Below are 19,388 nucleotides of genomic sequence, written 5' to 3' on the forward strand. Positions count from 1 at the left end.
TGTTGTACTGTATTCATTAATAAATGTAAAATAGACACAGACTATCTGAAGATATTTATGATATTTGAAACCCTGCTTGCTATGCACAAACTATCCGGTTCACTGAATGTTTTTAGGAGTGTGATGAAATGTCATATTGTGGGCATCTGAAGAGTTGTGTTTGACAATTGTCTAGAGTTTAGAGAAAAATTATGTTATGATGCGACAGAATATTTAAACTTGTTGAATAAAGTACTTTGTAAAGGCAACATACTCTATATAGAATATATCTATATATCTATTTAGATAGATATACTATCTAAAAATTTTTAAAAAATCCTACCGATTGATGTTTACATCTGTTTGTGTGTAAGTGTTTTGGTCTGACCAGCCGGCATCAATTACGTATAAATTATGTATATAAGTTGCAGAACCTTTCAGATCATGAAAAAAAGTGACTTATATTCCAGAGATTAAGATACATTAGTGATGCCCCCCCCCCCCTTCACTTAAAGTGAAACTTTCACTTTAAGGGAAACAACACCTTGAACATTCTCCAAAATGTCTCCACTCATGTTCAACGAAAGATCTCAAATTATACCCGTTTGAAACGACGTGAGGGGGTGAAAATAAAGGCGTCATTTTCATATTTAGCGTTTCCCACCTTTGTACAGCACGGACATCCGGCCTGGCAGGAGTTGAAGGAGGGCACAGTGATGTCGGACGCGTTTGGGAGCGCGCCAGCGTTGGCACCGCCCCCGTGTGACGTCGACGGCGCTTCACCAACGGTCACCTGTAGGATCTCCTGAATCTGCGTCAACTCCTGCCTCAACACCTGCTTTTGATGAAAACTGAATGCCGGGTGGTTGGAAGCCATGGTGAAGAGGAGCAAGAACTGCTCTCCCGTCTGGCCATCGTTAAGCTGAAGCCCGTAGTTGTTTATAATTGTGTCGATATGGGTGAGAGTCCGAAACAAAACTCCCGCCGCCACTCGGTTGTCTGAGGTGACGAGCGCGAGGGAGACGAGCAGCTTACTCCTCACGACCTCATCCGTGATGTTGGTCAAGTTGGCGAGGTCGGCCGGGTTGTTGGCTTTGATTTCGGCGTCCCTCAGGGAGTGGTAGTCTTTTCGGGCCAGGTCCTCCAAACAGGAACCGAGGAAGCGCAGCTCGATGGGCACACAGAGGTCCAAAAGGCCACAGAGAAACTCAGCCCTCTGCGCTGAACTCAGCACGGAGAACCAGCGGTAAACCTCCTCTCTCTGAACAAAGCATATATTCTCAACCATTGTAAACAGCACGTTTTTAATATGCCTCATAAAATGGATCTGATGGTAAAATGTGAAGTCCACACCAAAATGTCGGACTATAAACTTTACAAACTTTGCAAACTTCCAAATCATTCACTGACGTAAACATCCATGTAGGTCAGTCTCAAAACCCCTACCAGAACAATTCCTGCAATGATCCCGGCGTTTCCTTCGCGCTTTATAGTACAAAAGCGATTGCATTATCTCATGAAAGCGTGTTGAAGTCAGTGGGATAAGAAGAAAGTTACTGAAGAAACGAAATGTGTTTACTGTAATCCCAGACGCGCGGTGGCGGCGCCCCTCTGCCCGCCCGTGTCTCTCGTTTCTCAGCCAGCCCCCCTGCGTGATCCCCACGTCAGCCAGTTATTCAATAGGCTCCAGCACAACATATCAAAGAAATACTTAAAAGTCCTGTCTTCCAGATCTTTGAATCTTGATTGCTCAGATTTGTCCAGATTCCATTGCACCCTATAGTGAAGGTACCGTCACTAAACTTCTCATGTGGAAAACTCTCCAATTCTAACAGTTTGACTGCCCGAGTGGAAGGTAAGCGACATTTATATGACCGCGTATTCCTCCGTCAGATGATAGAGCAGCTGGTTTTACAAACGTGACATTTGTCCCCGGCTATAATTTGCACTTCAAGCGTTGGTCGCGCGTGAATTAATCATTATTCTGTCGTGAAGTCGAAGAGCGTGTAGTTCACTGTCCCGAACTTCACTCAAACCCCGCCCACTGGTGATTTTAATTGGATAAGCAGCTTGTCTGTAATAATATTCTGCCCTCCGATTGGCCAAAGCGACATCCTCATATCTTTGTCTCAGACGCTTACAGTCATATTTAATGTGGAAGGTAAAATATTGTATGTAAAGCGCAAGGTGCATTAAGCTAACATATCTTGGATTTTACTCGTAATATTTTCTAGTATTAAAAATATTTCAGAAAAATGTATTATTGAGGTGATGGTGGTCCACCAGCCTCCTGGCAAATTTTGTAAATCTCTGGTTTTGTCATTTAATTACGTAAACTTTTCCGATGAGGGACGAGGTCGTATAAATGTCCTAACCCAATCTATAGGCATGATATTTTCTATTTTCTTTTTTTCATTTGATATTTACATTTTATAACGTACAATAAATACAAATGTAATTATTTTTTAATGAAATTTGTGTATCAGATTTAGAAAATAATACTGTTTTCAGTCCATATAAAATCTAAAAAGGTTTAATACAGTCACATTTATAATTGTAGGAAATTAAGTGTTACAATATAATGTACATAATATTATCCCTTTGCACTTTTTTGGCTCTAAATAGATATTATAAATGAAAAGTATAGAAAGACCTAATCAGTAAGTTCTTTTATCATATGCAAATGCAGCAAATTAGTCATTTCAGGATAAGGGTTGATGATGTATAATGATTTTTTTTTTTACATGATATACAATTAGACATCTGGATATTCCAAGCTATTCAAAAACACATTAAAAATGGAATTCAATCAAAACTATTACTTTAGTACACCTCTACCTTGAAGTTAAAGTCCAAAATGTCTAATTAGTGTAACCGTCTACAAAACAAGAAAAAAAAAAGTCTAATTAAAAATTACATTCTTTATAAAATATATTGTTGGCATAAGTATTTTGAAAAAATCTTTTATTGTTATTTCTTTAAAAAAAATGTGTGAAACAATGATTATTTTTATGTTAATATTATTAACATTTGAAATCTTTGCCCATCTAATCAAAGTCAGGTGGTGTAACCAACATGTAGGTATTCATTCTGTTGTCATGTGACAAAAAAAAAAAAAAAAAAAAGAATTGGGAGGACCTCTTTTAGGCCCTCATGACTGTGTCAAGGTTTTGACACAAGAAAATATCAGATATTTTAAAATTTGTATAATACGGCACATTTTGTTCAGATCAAGTGGAGTAAGCCTAAGAAAACTTCTTAATAATATTTTGACACTCATTCATGATATTTGTAAAAGAAAATGTTTGGAAAATATTTTAGGTGTGGTTTTTTAAAAATGAATTGTTAAGTCGGGTAAACGTACATGTATTCAAGGAGCGATTACACCACTTGACATTTGTAAAGTCATGCAATCCATTTTTGTTTAAAAAGCTATAAACATTTTAAAAAAATGTATGAAACCAACATGGACACAAAGATTTTCATCCTATCCCTCAGCATTTCTTTTTTTATTGGTTCTAAATACATTTGATGAATGGAAAATATAGAAATTCCCAACTGATAAATTGTTATGATCATACACAAATGTAGTACATGAGTAAACTTCATTATATTCTAATAAATAAAGTACTGGATCTAGAGGACTGGAACTATTTTGCTATTCATAAATGAACACTAGAGGGAGTCGTTGCCTCTCTCTTAGAGCATGCTAGAGCACAATTTTCTTTCAAATCTCAGTTTGTGGGTGTTCAGATTTAAATCTCTGGAAATCCATGAATCAAATCCTAGTTCAGTAGGTTGGGTCAAAATATTAAGCATAATCAGTCTAAGATGGATTATGGTTGTTTACGCATCATGTTTACACACACACACACACACACACACACATATATATATATATACACTCACCTAAAGGATTATTAGGAACACCTGTTCAATTTCTCATTAATGCAATTATCTAACCAACCAATCACATGGCAGTTGCTTCAATGCATTTAGGGGTGTGGTCCAGGTCAAGACAATCTCCTGAAGTCCAAACTGAATGTCAGAATGGGAAAGAAAGGTGATTTAAGCAATTTTGAGCGTGGCATGGTTGTTGGTGCCAGACGGGCCGGTCTGAGTAATTCACAATCTGCTCAGTTACTGGGATTTTCACGCACAACCATTTCTAGGGTTTACAAAGAATGGTGTGAAAAGGGAAAAACATCCAGTATGCGGCAGTCCTGTGGGCGAAAATGCCTTGTTGATGCTAGAGGTCAGAGGAGAATGGGCCGACTGATTCAAGCTGACAGAAGAGGAACTTTGCCTGAAATAACCACTCGTTACAACCGAGGTATGCAGCAAAGCATTTGTGAAGCCACAACACGCACAACCTTGAGGCGGATGGGCTACAACAGCAGAAGATCCCACCGGGTACCACTCATCTCCACTACAAATAGGAAAAAGAGGCTACAATTTGCAAGAGCTCACCAAAATTGGACAGTTGAAGACTGGAAAAATGTTGCCTGGTCTGATGAGTCTCGATTTCTGTTGAGACATTCAGATGGTAGAGTCAGAATTTGGCATAAACAGAATGAGAACATGGATCCATCATGCCTTGTTACCACTGTGCAGGCTGGTGGTGGTGGTGTAATGGTGTGGGGGATGTTTTCTTGGCACACTTTAGGCCCCTTAGTGCCAATTGGGCATCGTTTATATGCCACGGCCTACCTGAGCATTGTTTCTGACCATGTCCATCCCTTTATGGCCACCATGTACCCATCCTCTGATGGCTACTTCCAGCAGGATAATGCACCATGTCACAAAGCTTGAATCATTTCAAATTGGTTTCTTGAACATGACAATGAGTTCACTGTACTAAAATGGCCCCCACAGTCACCAGATCTCAACCCAATAGAGCATCTTTGGGATGTGGTGGAACGGGAGCTTCGTGCCCTAGATGTGCATCCCACAAATCTCCATCAACTGCAAGATGCTATCCTATCAATATGGGCCAACATTTCTAAAGAATGCTTTCAGCACCTTGTTGAATCAATGCCACGTAGAATTAAGGCAGTTCTGAAGGCGAAAGGGGGTCAAACACAGTATTAGTATGGTGTTCCTAATAATCCTTTAGGTGAGTGTATATATGTATATAACACTGGCAGCCAAACGTTTGGAATTATGTACAGATCTTGCTGTTTCGGAAGGAAATTGGTACTTTAATCACTGATCAACTGAAGTATAGTCAGGATATTACTGATGTAAACAACAGTACCAACACTATTTGAAAAGTAATCTAGACAGGCCCCATTTCCAGCAGCCATCACTCCAACATCTTATCCTTACTAAATTGCTAATTTGGTACTAGAAAATCACTTGCCATTATATCAAACACAGCTGATAGCTATTTGGTTAATTAAATTAAGCTTAGCATTGTCTTTGAGTTTGTTTTTAATTTGCTACAGTATGCAATACACTGGCATGTCTTTATGTCAATATTAGGTCAAAAATGGCAAAAAAAGAAACCGCTTTCTCTAGAAACTCGTCAGTCAATCATTTTTTTGAGGAATGAAGGCTATATAATGCTTGAAATTGCCAAACAACTGAAGATTTCATACAAAAGTGTAGACTACAGTTTTCAGACAAAATAACTGGCTTTAACAAGGACAGAAAGAGATGTGGAAGGCCCAGATGTACAACTAAACAAGAGGTCTCTAGTTTGAGAAATAGACGACTTACATGTCCTCAGCTGACAGCTTCATTGAATTCTACCCGCTCAACACCAGTTTCATGTACAACAGTAAAGAGAAGACTCAGGGGTGCAGGCCTTATGGGAAGAACTGCAAAGAAAAAGCCACTTTTGAAACAGAAAAACAAAATGAAAAGGTTAGAGTGGGCAAAGAAACACAGACATTGGACAACAGATAATTGGAAAAGAGTGTTATGGATCTTAACCCCATTGAACTTTTGTGGGATCAGCTAGACTCTAATTTGCTTGAGAAGTGCCCTTCAAGAGAGCCACATCTATGGCAAGTGCTACAGGAAACGTGGGGTGAAATGTCACCTAATAGTAGTGTAACAGTAATTTTTACGTTATTAATGTCCTGACCATACATTGTGATCAGTTGAATGCCACTTTGGTGAATAAAAGTACTAATTTCTTTCCATAAGAGCAAAATCAGTACATTATTCCAAACGTTTAGCAGCCAATGTGTGTGTCAGGGTTTCCGTTGTCCGGTAATTACCGGACATTGGCCGGTAAAAAAATTAAATGTCCGACAAAATTAAATCTCTCCGGTCAAATTGTCCGATTAAAATTGCCTAATAATCCCGTCCCCCTAACACAATCTGAATTTGAGAATAAGTGAAGATTGCGCAACTCGCGCAGCGCGTCGTCCATGCAACTGATAGCAGCGGACACGAGCGCTCAGCTTGATTTCAAAAACAACAGATTTTAGCGCTAGATCTCTTATTTAATAACGGACTAAATGAATGATCTGCTAGTTAACTGGAGATGTTTTATTTATTTGTATTAGGTACATCCGTGCCTCAATGTTTCAAAAAGTGAATGTGTGTGAAACCACAGTAAAAAACAATTGGCGTTGATTGACGCCAATCGGACGTTCATGTTTTTTTTTTCGTCTATTTGAAAGTTAAGCTAATAATAATATGTTGCATTCTATATGGCCTGATTGTGTCATTTTTTAAGTTACATAGACTGCCTCCAGTTTTCCTCAACTTGACTAATTAAGAGGCGATATATTTGACCGGCATATCATCAAAATGTCCGTAAAACGAAACCTCTGCCGGTCACTTTGACCGGCACCATTTTTTTCTAGCGGAAACTCTGGTGTGTGTGTGTGTGTGTGTGTATATATAATGCCCTTTACACAAATGCCCCTCACTGCCATTGCTGCCATGTGGTTAAAAAGTTAAGAGAAGCTAATTTGATAATTCTGCATATTTTCAATAACTGCTTGAATCTTTCAATTGTGCTGCAGGGGTGTGTGAATCATCACTGCCTGTTTTTGCTAACAAGTCTGAGTGATGGTTGCGTATTTGGGCTTGAACTAATGGTAAGGCTCCTCAGGCCTCAACCAGAACACAGCCATTATGTGTCTGCATCAAATCCTCCATGGTCTATCCCCCAAATCAATTATATGGAGAGGATAAATGAACTGAACAGGTTAAACCCAAAGTATTAACAATTGAATTATGAGTAAAGTTTTGGAGAAGGCATACGTTAATGTGCTTCGGGAAGTCAAGTGAATTTATTTGCATAGAGCATTTCACAGTATACATAGTTTCAAATGCAGCTTCACAGAAGGTTATGCCATAGTGTCTTTAAGCCCCCATTGAGCAAGCTAAAGGTGTAAGAAAGACATATGGGTTTGGAGCAACTCAGAGGGAGCAGATGATGACAGAATGTTCATTTTTGGATGATCTATCCCTTCAGAATTCATATTGTTGTGAAATATTGATAGGCTTTTACATTATCAAAGGTTCTAATTTGAGTGTTTCAAGGCAACCTCTGAGTGTGTGGACGTTGTGTTGAAGCAGTCATTTTTTTCCATTGTCTTTCCTTAGTATAACACTTGAGTTTATGCTGATCAGACAAATTCAGACAGAGCATTGAGAATTGCACAACTATGATTTTTCAAAAAGTTTTGCTCATTTTTACTATCACTTCATCTCTTGCCTTCTGCTATTCTCCTGTTGGGTCTGCCCACTCTTGGGCTGGTAGAAGAGGTATACTGGTGATGTTGACTGGTTTTGGATATCTTACAAAACTCTGATATTTGGATATCTTCTGACAGAGAGAGAGGTCTAGTAAAGACTGGATTTAACACTATTGATGTCAGATTGTCAAACAATTTCTTTCTTGTAGGTTTTGCATTAGTGTGTGGTTTTTCTTGAGGACAACCTTACCAAAACACTCATTCTGAGAAGACACCTGTCATGCCTAAAGTACCTCCCCTGTAATTTCTTTCTCTCTCACACACTCTGCCTGATGGTCCCACCTAATAACCCCCCAATGCTAATCAAACTAACAGCAGGCCACCACTGAATTGGCTTGATCAGCTAAACTACCAAAAGCAGTGAGTTAAAATTGCTCAGTTAAACACAGATATGGTGTAATGAGTCACAAACACAAAAGCCAGTTTTATTCAAAGTCTAGATGACCTGTGTACTGTGCAAACCTGGGTTCTCACTCCTTGCTGAGCTGAAGCAGCATGTCAGACCTTGCAGTGTATTTTTACCCTACTCCGTCAGAGCTGATCCCCTGTAAATGAGAGGATATATATCCCTCCTCATCTCCACAAACATACTCCACAATCACAAACACACGACTAGAGGTATGATATAATATACAGATGTATATCTTGATATTCCTTGACCTTGTTTGCATTGACATAAAACTCATACATAATGTATTTTGAAGTACTTCATGTGTCAAACGATTTATGCTGTGATCCTTTTTCAGATGGGCTTTCTCCATTACTGGATACCTTTAATTAAAAGCTGTTAAAGGAGGAGTCTTGCGAAAGACACCAACCAGATGCAAGCATGCAAAAACAGCATGATACTTTCTGCATTCAGTAGTTCTGTTATATGTAGTGACATGTTCTAATTCTTAACATACTATGGCTTTGAATCATATGAGTCTCCACAGTATATGATGCCCATTGGCATGCCTAACAGATATCATATTATCCAATAAAGAATTTAATTGATGGCTGTGGCAAGTGCCAAGGTCAACAGCAGATTTCACCTCACCTGCAACAAAGAGATTTAATGCACTTTGTAAAGCCATATCATTAACTGGAAAATGCTCTAATTATTCTATGAGGGCAGAGATTTAGAGGGAGGGTAGGGGGAGGATTAAGCCAGGCTATTAGGAAAAGCAATCTTTGCTCCCTCAGGTGGATATAGAGAGGGAGCAATGTGTATTAATGCAGTGTATGTCTCTTTAAATCAAGGGAGAGATAGAGAGAGAGAGAGAGAAAGCATGTGAAAGGGGGAGGGGGACTTGGCTGCAAACAGTCCGCCTCTAATGAGCAGATTTGAGAGACACCAGTGTAAGAGAGAGAGAGACATCCAAGCATATGGGAGAATAAGATGACGACGGAGAAAAAGACAATCAGCAACACACAAAAATTATTCCTACAGCATGCTGGAGTCAAGGATGTACTGAAAAAGAGAAATCAGGTACAATGAATCTGGTTTTCACACCGGCAAGCAAACTGGAGCACAGGATTTTTATACAGACCTAAAAGAGAGCAGAGAGGAAAGAAAACGACAAATGGTGCCCAGATAAGGAATTATTAACATCAATTTGTTTGCGATCAAGCTCTGCACACAGCCTGTGAGCGTGCGTATAAATGCATGTGATTGTGTGTGGATAGAGACTGCATTGCCGCTAATTGACAGACTAAACCTTGCAGAATACATCGCTCTTTTTTTTTTTTTTTTTTCCCTCATTTCTCCTGCACTCTGTCTCCCTGTGTAGCAACAGCATGTCAGGTGGATTTGGTACAACACAGAGCAAGCTGCTTGGAAAGGGGAAGTGTTTGTAAATGCTACCTGATTGCTTCACCCATCAGCCGTCACTCTGAGGACTCAGGTTTCTAGGTGGAGCCTGGTGGTCTCAGCGTCTGTGAGAAGTGAAACAGCTCAAAACCCCAGAGAGGGACAGCGGGAGTCAGAGTAGGTGTGTGCTGGCACAGGGGGCCTCTGTGGAGGCAGGAACAAGGAGTGGGCCGAAGCAGCAGAACAGTGAGAATTGTTGCTGCATTGGTATAGGTAGGACAAGGCGCATGGCTGGTGTGGGCCCACTTTCAGCACTGAGAAGCAGCCGCATAAGAGCAACTTGTGAATAACAAGCTCCGCTCCTGGAGGAGGATGGTCTGAGAGGGCTTAAAGTACTCCTGCCTGGTCTGACAGGAGGGGACTACTGCCAAGGAGGGCACTTTTGTCTTTTTTTTTTTCTTTGAACTTTAAAAAAAAAATTGTTTTTCACCATCGTTAAAGGGAGTGTTTACACATCTCTTCCACCCCCAGTTTTCCACCAAATCCCTGGCCTCATTTTTAATTCTCATTTGGTTCTTTCTTCCATTTCTTTTTGAGGTTTGGGGTATTTGCCGAAACCTATTTCATGCATGTCCACTGGGGGCAGGTTCAACTTTGATGATGGGGGATCATACTGTGGAGGGTGGGAAGAGGGAAAGGCCCACGGCCATGGCATTTGCACAGGACCCAAGGGCCAAGGCGAGTATGCAGGCTTCTGGAGCCATGGCTTTGAAGTGGTGGGCGTCTATACCTGGCCCAGTGGGAACACTTTTCAAGGGACATGGGCGCAAGGCAAGCGCCATGGCATCGGAGTTGAGAACAAGGGCAAGTGGGTTTATAAGGGTGAGTGGACACATGGATTTAAGGGACGCTATGGTCTGCGGGAGAGCACTGGATCCAGTGGCAAGTACGAGGGTACGTGGAACAACGGCTTACAGGATGGATATGGAACAGAGACATACTCTGATGGAGGTAAGAATCTATAGAACTTGATCTGGTAAAGTGTTTGAGTTCAAATTTGTTTAAAGTCTTCCAGTTGAATGGCACCATAAAATGTTTTTAGAGCACTCTGCAAGTCTGTGCAAAATGACACTTTACGGTTGGCAAATGGGACATCATTTCCACACAAACACACTGTTACAGCAGCAACGTGATCACACAGCAAATTTACATGCTGCTTCCAAAAGTTCAGGTATACTGAAATAACCCTTGTTCTACTGAATTACTGGCAAGCGCCATCCACCATCAGACATTTTTGCATTAATTAAAACATGATCATCTTTCTCTGTAGTGCTACTGATAGTGTGCCAATATTGTGGAAACTAGGAAATAATCACATCACATAAACAATGGTGAGTGTGATTCAGAGGTTGCATTTTCATGCTAAATTTACATTTTTACTCCACTGACAATTAGGTTTAAGGTTGTTGTTTTGGTAAGGGGGTAGAGAGAAAAAAAATATATGCAGTCCTGTTGACTGTATAACATAATTTACAACTAAAAATACACTGCTTTTGGTGCCATTTGGTGGACATTTCATGTAGAAAATGAAGCTCATATGAGCCCTTATGTTCAACAACATTTCCAGCTTCGGTCACAGGGGGCAGTGATTAGAATTTCTGTAAGCACAGACCAATTTCAGCTCCAGAACATTCAACCTACTGTTGCCAAATTCACAGTGAGATCAGTCTGACAGCAGTGAAAGAGAATAAAGGAATACCTTGTAATTAAAGTTTTTTTTACCACCCATCACATTTTGACTTGTAATAGCCTTTTTTTTTTCATTCTTCCTCTACCCCACATCACTTGGACAAGCTATGTCCTCCATTCTTCAGAAGCTGCAGAACAGATAAATGGAAGATCAAATTAAGGCCAATTGGACATCTAGAGAGCCAGATAAAACAGTGAGGCATAGAGAGAAACAGTGATTCCATTCAACCTGCAATTCTTGCAAAAGCCCTCGACAAAATACCAGAACACTCCATTTGAGCTGTAACAAATGGTTTCCGGTATATTGTGTTGGAAACCGTATAAACGAAGACAAAATTCAAGAAATTCTGGCGGATAACTTGCCTCTGGCATGGCAGCTGATACGAAGGCCAGATTAGTGACAGAGATCAATGGCCATGAAAGTAACATTTAGACCAGAGGCTCATTTACTTGAAACAAGCACAAGCATCATTGTAGTGTAACTTGACATAAAACCAATGCAATGACCTCACTCTAGCTGTCCATAAGAAAGAATGGCTTCCAGACAGAGGCTTTGGAGTCATTCACTAAAATAAATTGCTATCCGCTGGTAATTATTCATGAAGAATCATAGTCATTGAACGTAAATGCATGCTTGTCCAGAGATCGTCACCTGAGCTGAACTTCGGTACAATATTGCAGATGAAATATATTTGATTTGCAATAATGTTCAGACATCAGAGGTTCAGTTAACTCTCTCTGGACAAACATGCATTTTTGAAAACATAGTTGGCCTTGATACCTTTGCTAGTAAAGCTGCAATTAGTAGGTGAGTGTGCTATGATGTATTCAAATATAAAAACTACTTTAAGGGATTGTTAAGCCTGAAAATGTTATATTAATTTACTCACCTTCATGTTGTTTCAAACCTGTTTGACTTTCTTCCATGGAACACAAACGGAGATGTTAGCATCAGTGACCATTTGCACAAAGTATGAAAGTCATATGGGTTTTAAACAACACAAGGGTAAATGATGCATGAATTAAAAATTTTGGGTAAACTAGCATTTTAAGTTGGCTATCGTGTGAGTTTTGGTAAATGAGGCATACCCATATCAACTTATCATATATTTTCAGAGCAGCATAACCTCTCTGTCTCATCTGTTTCATTCTCTCAATCTCCCTGCACGATGGAAGTATTGCCTGTGTGTCTTGTACAGCAAGTTGCTGTGGAAACACATACAGACTCTGGTGGCAGGACAGCGTGTCACTTGAGATTTCAGTGCTCCCCACTCTGATTGGCTGGCTGACTCGCTAATAGTGTTTACTTACTTGGGTATTAATCTGGGCCACTTAATCACAACCACAATAAGCAGTCGGAAAAGACACAGATTGAGAAAAAAAAAAAGAGCAAGAGAAGGGATGGACAATAGAGGATGTAGTTGATGGGGCCAAAGAGAGGTTACAGTGGCATTATCAGCTCTCAGCACCATGTCTGAGTACACTACAGCTGACACAAGCTAAAACATCTGTTCACAGTACAACCTCAATTCCCCACCACACCGAGGACAGATTTGCAGAGGTTTAGTTTCCTTTGAGTTTTGCAGAAGATGAGAGTCTCATAGTAAATATGTCTTTGACAAATATTAGTAAAAAGCCTTTGCTTTAATTATAAACTGCCATATCTTGGCTTGCTGTGAATATATCCATGTGTGCAGCGATCTTTCAAATTATTAACATCACATGCAATAATCTTTGATTTGATAACATGCTTTGGCATGATTTACCCCTCTGTCAACCCTGTAGGGTTTCATTTTATATAGACAATAGCATCATACTTGGGACGGTAGGTATTTGGCTTTACTGCGGATCTGAATTTAATTTCTGATTTAACCCTAATGATTATTGAGAATTAAGGGAGTAAAGTACTTCCATGCATCAATGTGGAGCTCTGTTGCCCAAGGTTAGCAACGGCATCATATCCATGTGGCTTCTATATATACACAGTAATCTTGTATGATTAAGGATCTTTTCACACAGTTTTGGCCCATATGTGAACACTCTAAATGACCTTAGACACGTTAAAAGCAAACTGAGCCGAGACCATCTCAAGAGGTGGTCTGAGTATGGTTTGCTTCCAGCCTTTGGTTCGGTTCACTAATAAATTGCATTGTGAACAAAAAGCACTTTGGGCTCACTTCCCAATCATGTAACACCAAACATGTTTGGCCCTGATAGGTTCCAGGACTCATGAAAAGACAACGCGAGTGCAGGAGAGACGCGACGAGTCTCTTGCTTTGTTTCTGTAGATATGACTGAGGGAGAAGCATATAACAATTTTGTAAACTGCACACGAAACAAACTCAAAGGTCTTTCTTGAATGTTCTGTGCAAATGAAGATTCGAGGGTTTAACCGGACTCCTTGAAAGCCACATAAAAGTTAAGAAAATACAATATTGTATTCTATGAATGGAAGTAACCTGAGGCTGTCAGTAGATTAATAATAAATTGTGATTAATCTTATTGTTTGTCATTAATGTACCATGATTGAATGTTAAATTTTGCCTTTTAAATCCAGTATTTGTTCATATACATTAGTGCTGTCAGGGTTAACGTTTAACGAATGCGATTTAATTAAATATTTTTTATTTTTCTTAATCACGATTAAGGCATGTACAGATTTGACATTACATTCGGACATATTATTCAACTCTGTGTGAGTTGTAAACACTTTTAGAGGGCGGGGCCATTACACGCACATACATACCAAAAACAAACTCACAACAGAGAGTCTGTGCTGGTGATCAAATGTTGGAGAAAGAACCTCTTATAAAACTAAAGCTGAAGGGACTTCACAGGACTTACAAACCCGCTGTGCCACTAGTTTTTCTCTGCTGATGCTCCGGTCAAATTTCATTTAATTTCAACTTTTTACCCATTGCCGCTGAGCTTTAGAAGTGTCAGCTAATTATCACTGGACAGTTTGGATTAATTATCTTTATATTGGAAGTGCCACCGCTAAAAGCAGAACAAAACGTGCTTTTCATATGGAGTTCAACGCTGAGCTTGATGCGATGACACGAATCATGTGCATTCCATATCTAAAGTCAGCCTACCGACTGATTAATATTAAATGAGGGTTTAATGTGCATTGCAGTGAATGCTAGTTCTTTAAATCAGTTCAAATCCCTCTTAGACTTTGGGAAATTAATTTTACTCGAATTGGAGCTATTTTATTGACTTTCTGTCTTTATACTATGGAGTTTAGAAAATGTTAATAAATAATTTTTGTTACATACCGTATCGATTTGTTCTATTGTGTTGTTCTTTTCAAAGAACAAATAAATGCCTTATGATAGAAAATAAGTATATAAAGAAAGAGACACATTTTACTACTTTTAAAATCTGAGATTAATCGTGATTAACTATGAACAATTATGAGATTAATTTCAATTACAATTTTTTATCTACTGACAGCCCTAATAAAAAATACAATGCATTCAGTTCTGATGCATTACTTTCTCTTTTATTGAATAAAACAATATGTAATAATACAGAATTACTTAACATTGATACAAAGATCAATAAATAAAGTTTATATGATCTTATAAGTTATGATGCACAGCTGTACTCTTAACATTTAAATATAGCCCTTATAATAAATACTATATTTAAGTATGCTCAGTCCCACAAATGACAGCATGTGAATGCAAAAAAGATTGAGACCTGTAACTGGTAAAATGGACAAAAAAAAAGAGATCTGAGCCCACTTGCCAGCTCTCAGACATTGTGAACTTTTTTCAATTTGTCCACTTTTTGGTCCACTTAAAGGGGTCTGAGTTTGTTTTTTTTAAAGAGGACTCAAGTGTGAAAAAACCCTAAAACACTCATTCAAAAGCTGATAAATTTGGCATCTTAAAAGTGGCCTTCATCTCAACCCAAAAGCAAATAAATGTATATAAAGTATATCAGACATGCTGTATAGTAACAGACTTTCTAAATGGTCTCTGGATGACTTTGATGTTATTTATAATCCTAACATAAGGGAATATTCCACTTTTAAGAGACACAATGAACATAATAGTGCAAAAAATAAAAGGCAAACTGAAATCCCCTTAACCAGATAACAGTCTGCTAGTCTATGTAGGCTTACAAAGAGATTTGGGTTTAAGTGAGGCTTTATTTTGTGTTGTGGGGTTATCAGAGTCTCTATGCCCATATACTGAACATGGTATTGTTTATGTAAGAATGACAATGCCATAATTTCATCAAGGCAAAGTTTCCCCTGGACTCAATTTGCTTGCCATGTTAGGCAACTAACAAACTATTAGTTTCAAAGCTATGATGAATGGCCAATAGAGTCTTGTTACTTATTTGTTTCCAATAGGTTAGAGCCAGCCTGGACACATAGAATTACGTTACTATAACTACATTTTTGCAAAATCACTTTTAAATGGTCTGCATTTTTAACCTTAGCGGTATTCAAAGCACTTTACTCTGTGTCTCATTCACACATACATTCACACACCAATGACAGCAGAGCTGCCATGCAAGGTGCTAGCCTGCCATTGGGAGCAACTTGGGGTTCAGTGTCTTGCCCAAGGACACTTTGGCATGTGGGCCGGGAACCGAACCACCAATCCTGTGATTGGTGGACAACCAGCTCTACCAACTGAGCCACAGCCGCCCCAAACCTGGCTCATTTAACTCTCTTTCAGCACCATAACTCTCTTTTAGCACCACAATGGATATTTCACCTCGGAACTGCCGCGATTCATCTAATGAACCTCGTGATTTAATTTTGCTAAAATATCACTACAGTTTCATAATTTTCATGAGATCAGGCTGGTAAGGATACCATTAGTTTTTACTTTATCTTTTATGAATGAGAGATGCCCCTTTTGTTACAAACAACTCTTTCATTTTGATAAAGCAAGGAAATGGCAATGGCACGGATGTAAAATGTGTACTCTGGCAGTCTGTCCGTCTCTGCCCCCCAACCACACACACACACGCAACAATTACTCTGAGGTGCAATTGCTGATTTGTTGAAAAAGACAGAGATTAATAACTCAGAAGAGCCGATCCAAACATTTTCTGCCTGCTTTGCAGGAGCCTTTTCCTGTCAAGAATTCTAATTAGTATTGTATGTGGGATATTTAGGCCAACAGAATCACAAATACTGTTATTTGTTTAGACTGATGGATCACTGATCATGACAGACTCAGAACAACAGACTCAGACATACAGACTCAGAACAAAAGAGGGAAAAACAAGACATATTCAACCTCGAAACAGAACAGTGTATTGTTAATGAAACGATTATATATTTAGCCCAGGGGAAGGAGCGTCATTAAATTTGTCCTCTGATTTTTCCGCGTTTTTGATCTTTCCACATTAACCGCTTCCGTTCTGTGTGCCCCGCACTGTTGCGCAATGCATCTCGTGGGCCCCTAGTGGAAATGTGGGCAAATACGTTTTGACGTGTGGGTTGCAGACACATAGAAAGCTAATACAAGACCACTGCAGGAGGCTACAGCTGTGTGCATATGCACCCCATACAGTAAGATCAAAACAAAAACAGCTCTAACATAATCTGAGACAAGATTTTCTGTTTTTGCTGCTTAATTTTCACTTTAAAAGCTCCATTTTCACAGCTGTACATTGATTCAGTTCTTCTGATTGATACTAACATCTGCATCCTAAGAGAGTGCCCTCTCTCTCTCTCTCTCTCTCTCTCTCTCTCTCTCTCTCTCTCTCTCTCTCTCTCTCTCTCTCTGTATTAACAGTTGGTTTGTTCAAAAAGACTTTAGGTTCACAAAGCAAGTTGATTTTTTTTTATTTTTAAACAGCATTTATTAATCTTGGTTAATGTTCATTTATCAAAATACATTTGTTTGTTAATTCATAATTAATTAATGTTAACATATACAACTTTTAACATTTATTAAACAAACATTATTAAAATTAACATTAACCACCATTTATAAATGCTGTAATTCATGATAACCTATTAAGTTAACTAATGTTAACAAATACAGCCTTATTGTTACATGTTACCAACTGATCTTCTGAGACTTTGCAATAAAAGCCATTTAGATTATCTTAGTATTTGGTGCAAGCAAAGTAATGGTGCATTACAAAAAAAATAATTATATTACAAGAATATATTATATTTAAATTATAATATCATACTATATATTATATTATCTTCAAGATACACCAAAGGCTTCATATAATGGTATTTATGGTCTCATAGGGTTTAACAAAAAACTTAGTGAACAAAAATGAACTGCTGATTCTCAAGAGGATATAAAGCCCAACTGAAACAGGCAGCATATACTCCCACTCTTATCTTCAGAACCATGGAGAGTGCCAGCAGCGCACCAGTGTCGTGACTGTACACTCTCTCCCTGTGAGGAGCTTTCCCATGCTATCATATTAATACAAGAGAAGAATTCACAATGATTGTCTAACATCAAATTTTCCTCATTAGGTTGGTCTGCCATGCTGTTTACATAATACACCTGTTTAGCCATTTCTTTTAATTATCTAAGGACTGTTGAGTTGTGTGTATTTGTACGACAAGAAATTTCACTTTTGCTCCCCTGTCTACTCTTGCTAGGAAGATATACTGTACACAAACACTTTAACAATTTTTTTCAACTGATTACAACCCATTCGTTAAATGTCACAGGTCAGCAGAGATTGTTTAGTGAGGAATTGAAAAAAGGTCTATGCCTACCATGGTCCACTCTTTAAAAATATGCAATACAGTAGCTTTACAAGCTGTTGATTTCTTTCCTGATTCATAACAGTGAAAAATAATTTCATATTATGAAATACATTATTTTTATGTCAAATACTTAACTTAAATTCTTAATATGAATAACTAAATTTAGAATGTATTACCTCTTAAGCATAAATTCAATCAACATCTACTCATACTTTGTACAACCCCAATTCCAAAAAAGTTGGGACAGTATGAAAAATGCTAATAAAAACAAAAAGTAGTGATTTGTAAATTATATTCACCCTTTGCTATATTGAAAGCACTACAACTACACATTATAAGATGTTTTACCTTGTGAATTTCATTATTTTGTTTTTTTAATGTACAGTAATTTCAAATTAGATGATTGCAACACGCTCCAAAAAAGTTGAGAGAGGCAATTTAAGACTAATAACAATTTGACCAATTAAAATAACAAGGCAATGTGAAACAGGAGATGTTAAACAGATTAGTCATATATAAAGAGCCTCCAAAAACAACTTAGCCCTTTAAAAGCAAGGATCATTTGAAACTTGTCAATTTGCCAACAGATGCTTCAGCAAATGATCCAGCACTTTGAGCACAATTCTCCCCAAAGACAAATTGGAAGGATTTTGGGCATTTCACCCTCTAAAGTGCACAATATAGATAAAAGATTCAAGGAATCTGGTAAAATCTCTGTGCATAAAAGGCCAGACGAAAACCACTTCTGCTGCAGGAGGGACTGGTGCAATTCACAAAATAGATGTTATCATGAGGAAGGAGAATTATGTGGATATATTGAAGCATCTCAAGACATCAGCCAGGAAGTTAAATCTGGGTCACCAGTGTTTCTTCCAGATGGACAATGTCCCCAAGCATACCTCCAAAGTTTGGCAAAAAGGCTTAAGGACAGCAAAGTCAAGGTATTAGAGTAGCCATCACAAAGCTCTGACCTCAATCCGATAGAAAATTTGTGGGCAGAACTGAAAAAACATGTGCAAGCAAGGAGGCCTACAAACCTGACTCACCAGTCCTGTCTGGAGGAATGGGCCAAAATTCCAGAAATGTATTGTAAGAAGCTTGTGGAAGGCTACCCAAAACGTTTGACTCAAGGTAAACAACTTGAAGGCAATGCTATCAAATAATAACAAAGTGTATGAAAGTAATAAAAGCTGAAATAAATAATTTTCTTTACTATTATCCTGACATTTCAGATTATTAAAATAAAGTAATGATCCTAACTGACCTAAGACAGTCAATGACCCTACGATTAAATGTGATTTGTTAAAAAAAATGAGTTTAAATTTATTTGTCTAAGGTGCATGTAAACTTCTGATTTCAACTGTACCTGTGTAGTGGGGTTCAAAAGTCTTGAGACCTCATTGGAACCAAAGGGATTAAAAATCGAATTAAA

General features: G+C 38.4%; 2 protein-coding genes across 6 annotated transcripts in view; one reads left to right on the forward strand and one right to left on the reverse strand.

The window, feature by feature from the left end:
• LOC127640148 (zinc finger CCHC domain-containing protein 14-like) overlaps positions 1-2,395 on the reverse strand; it is a 38,480-nt gene extending 36,085 nt beyond the window's left edge. The window contains 1 exon segment of the mRNA XM_052122564.1: positions 644-2,395. Within this exon segment, the coding sequence (XP_051978524.1) occupies positions 644-1,381 (738 nt within the window). The 5' untranslated portion in view covers positions 1,382-2,395.
• The window catches only part of LOC127640149 (junctophilin-3-like), a 56,808-nt gene continuing 38,516 nt past the window's right edge, over positions 1,097-19,388 (forward strand). The window contains exons 1-3 of one of the 5 annotated variants that reach the window (XR_007970068.1): positions 1,129-1,225; positions 8,447-10,503; positions 18,544-19,087. Coding sequence is in view for 4 of the 5 variants with exons in the window: in XM_052122568.1 (XP_051978528.1) it covers positions 10,122-10,503; positions 18,544-18,572 (411 nt within the window). In the remaining variant the exon portion in view is untranslated. Of the gene's footprint in view, positions 1,226-8,307; positions 8,319-8,446; positions 10,504-18,543; positions 19,305-19,388 lie in introns of those variants that run through there. The other 4 variants (XM_052122568.1, XM_052122567.1, XM_052122565.1 and 1 more) reach the window with 4 other exon arrangements.

The sequence above is a fragment of the Xyrauchen texanus genome, chromosome 49 (assembly GCF_025860055.1).
Source record: "Xyrauchen texanus isolate HMW12.3.18 chromosome 49, RBS_HiC_50CHRs, whole genome shotgun sequence".
NCBI lineage: Eukaryota > Metazoa > Chordata > Actinopteri > Cypriniformes > Catostomidae > Xyrauchen > Xyrauchen texanus.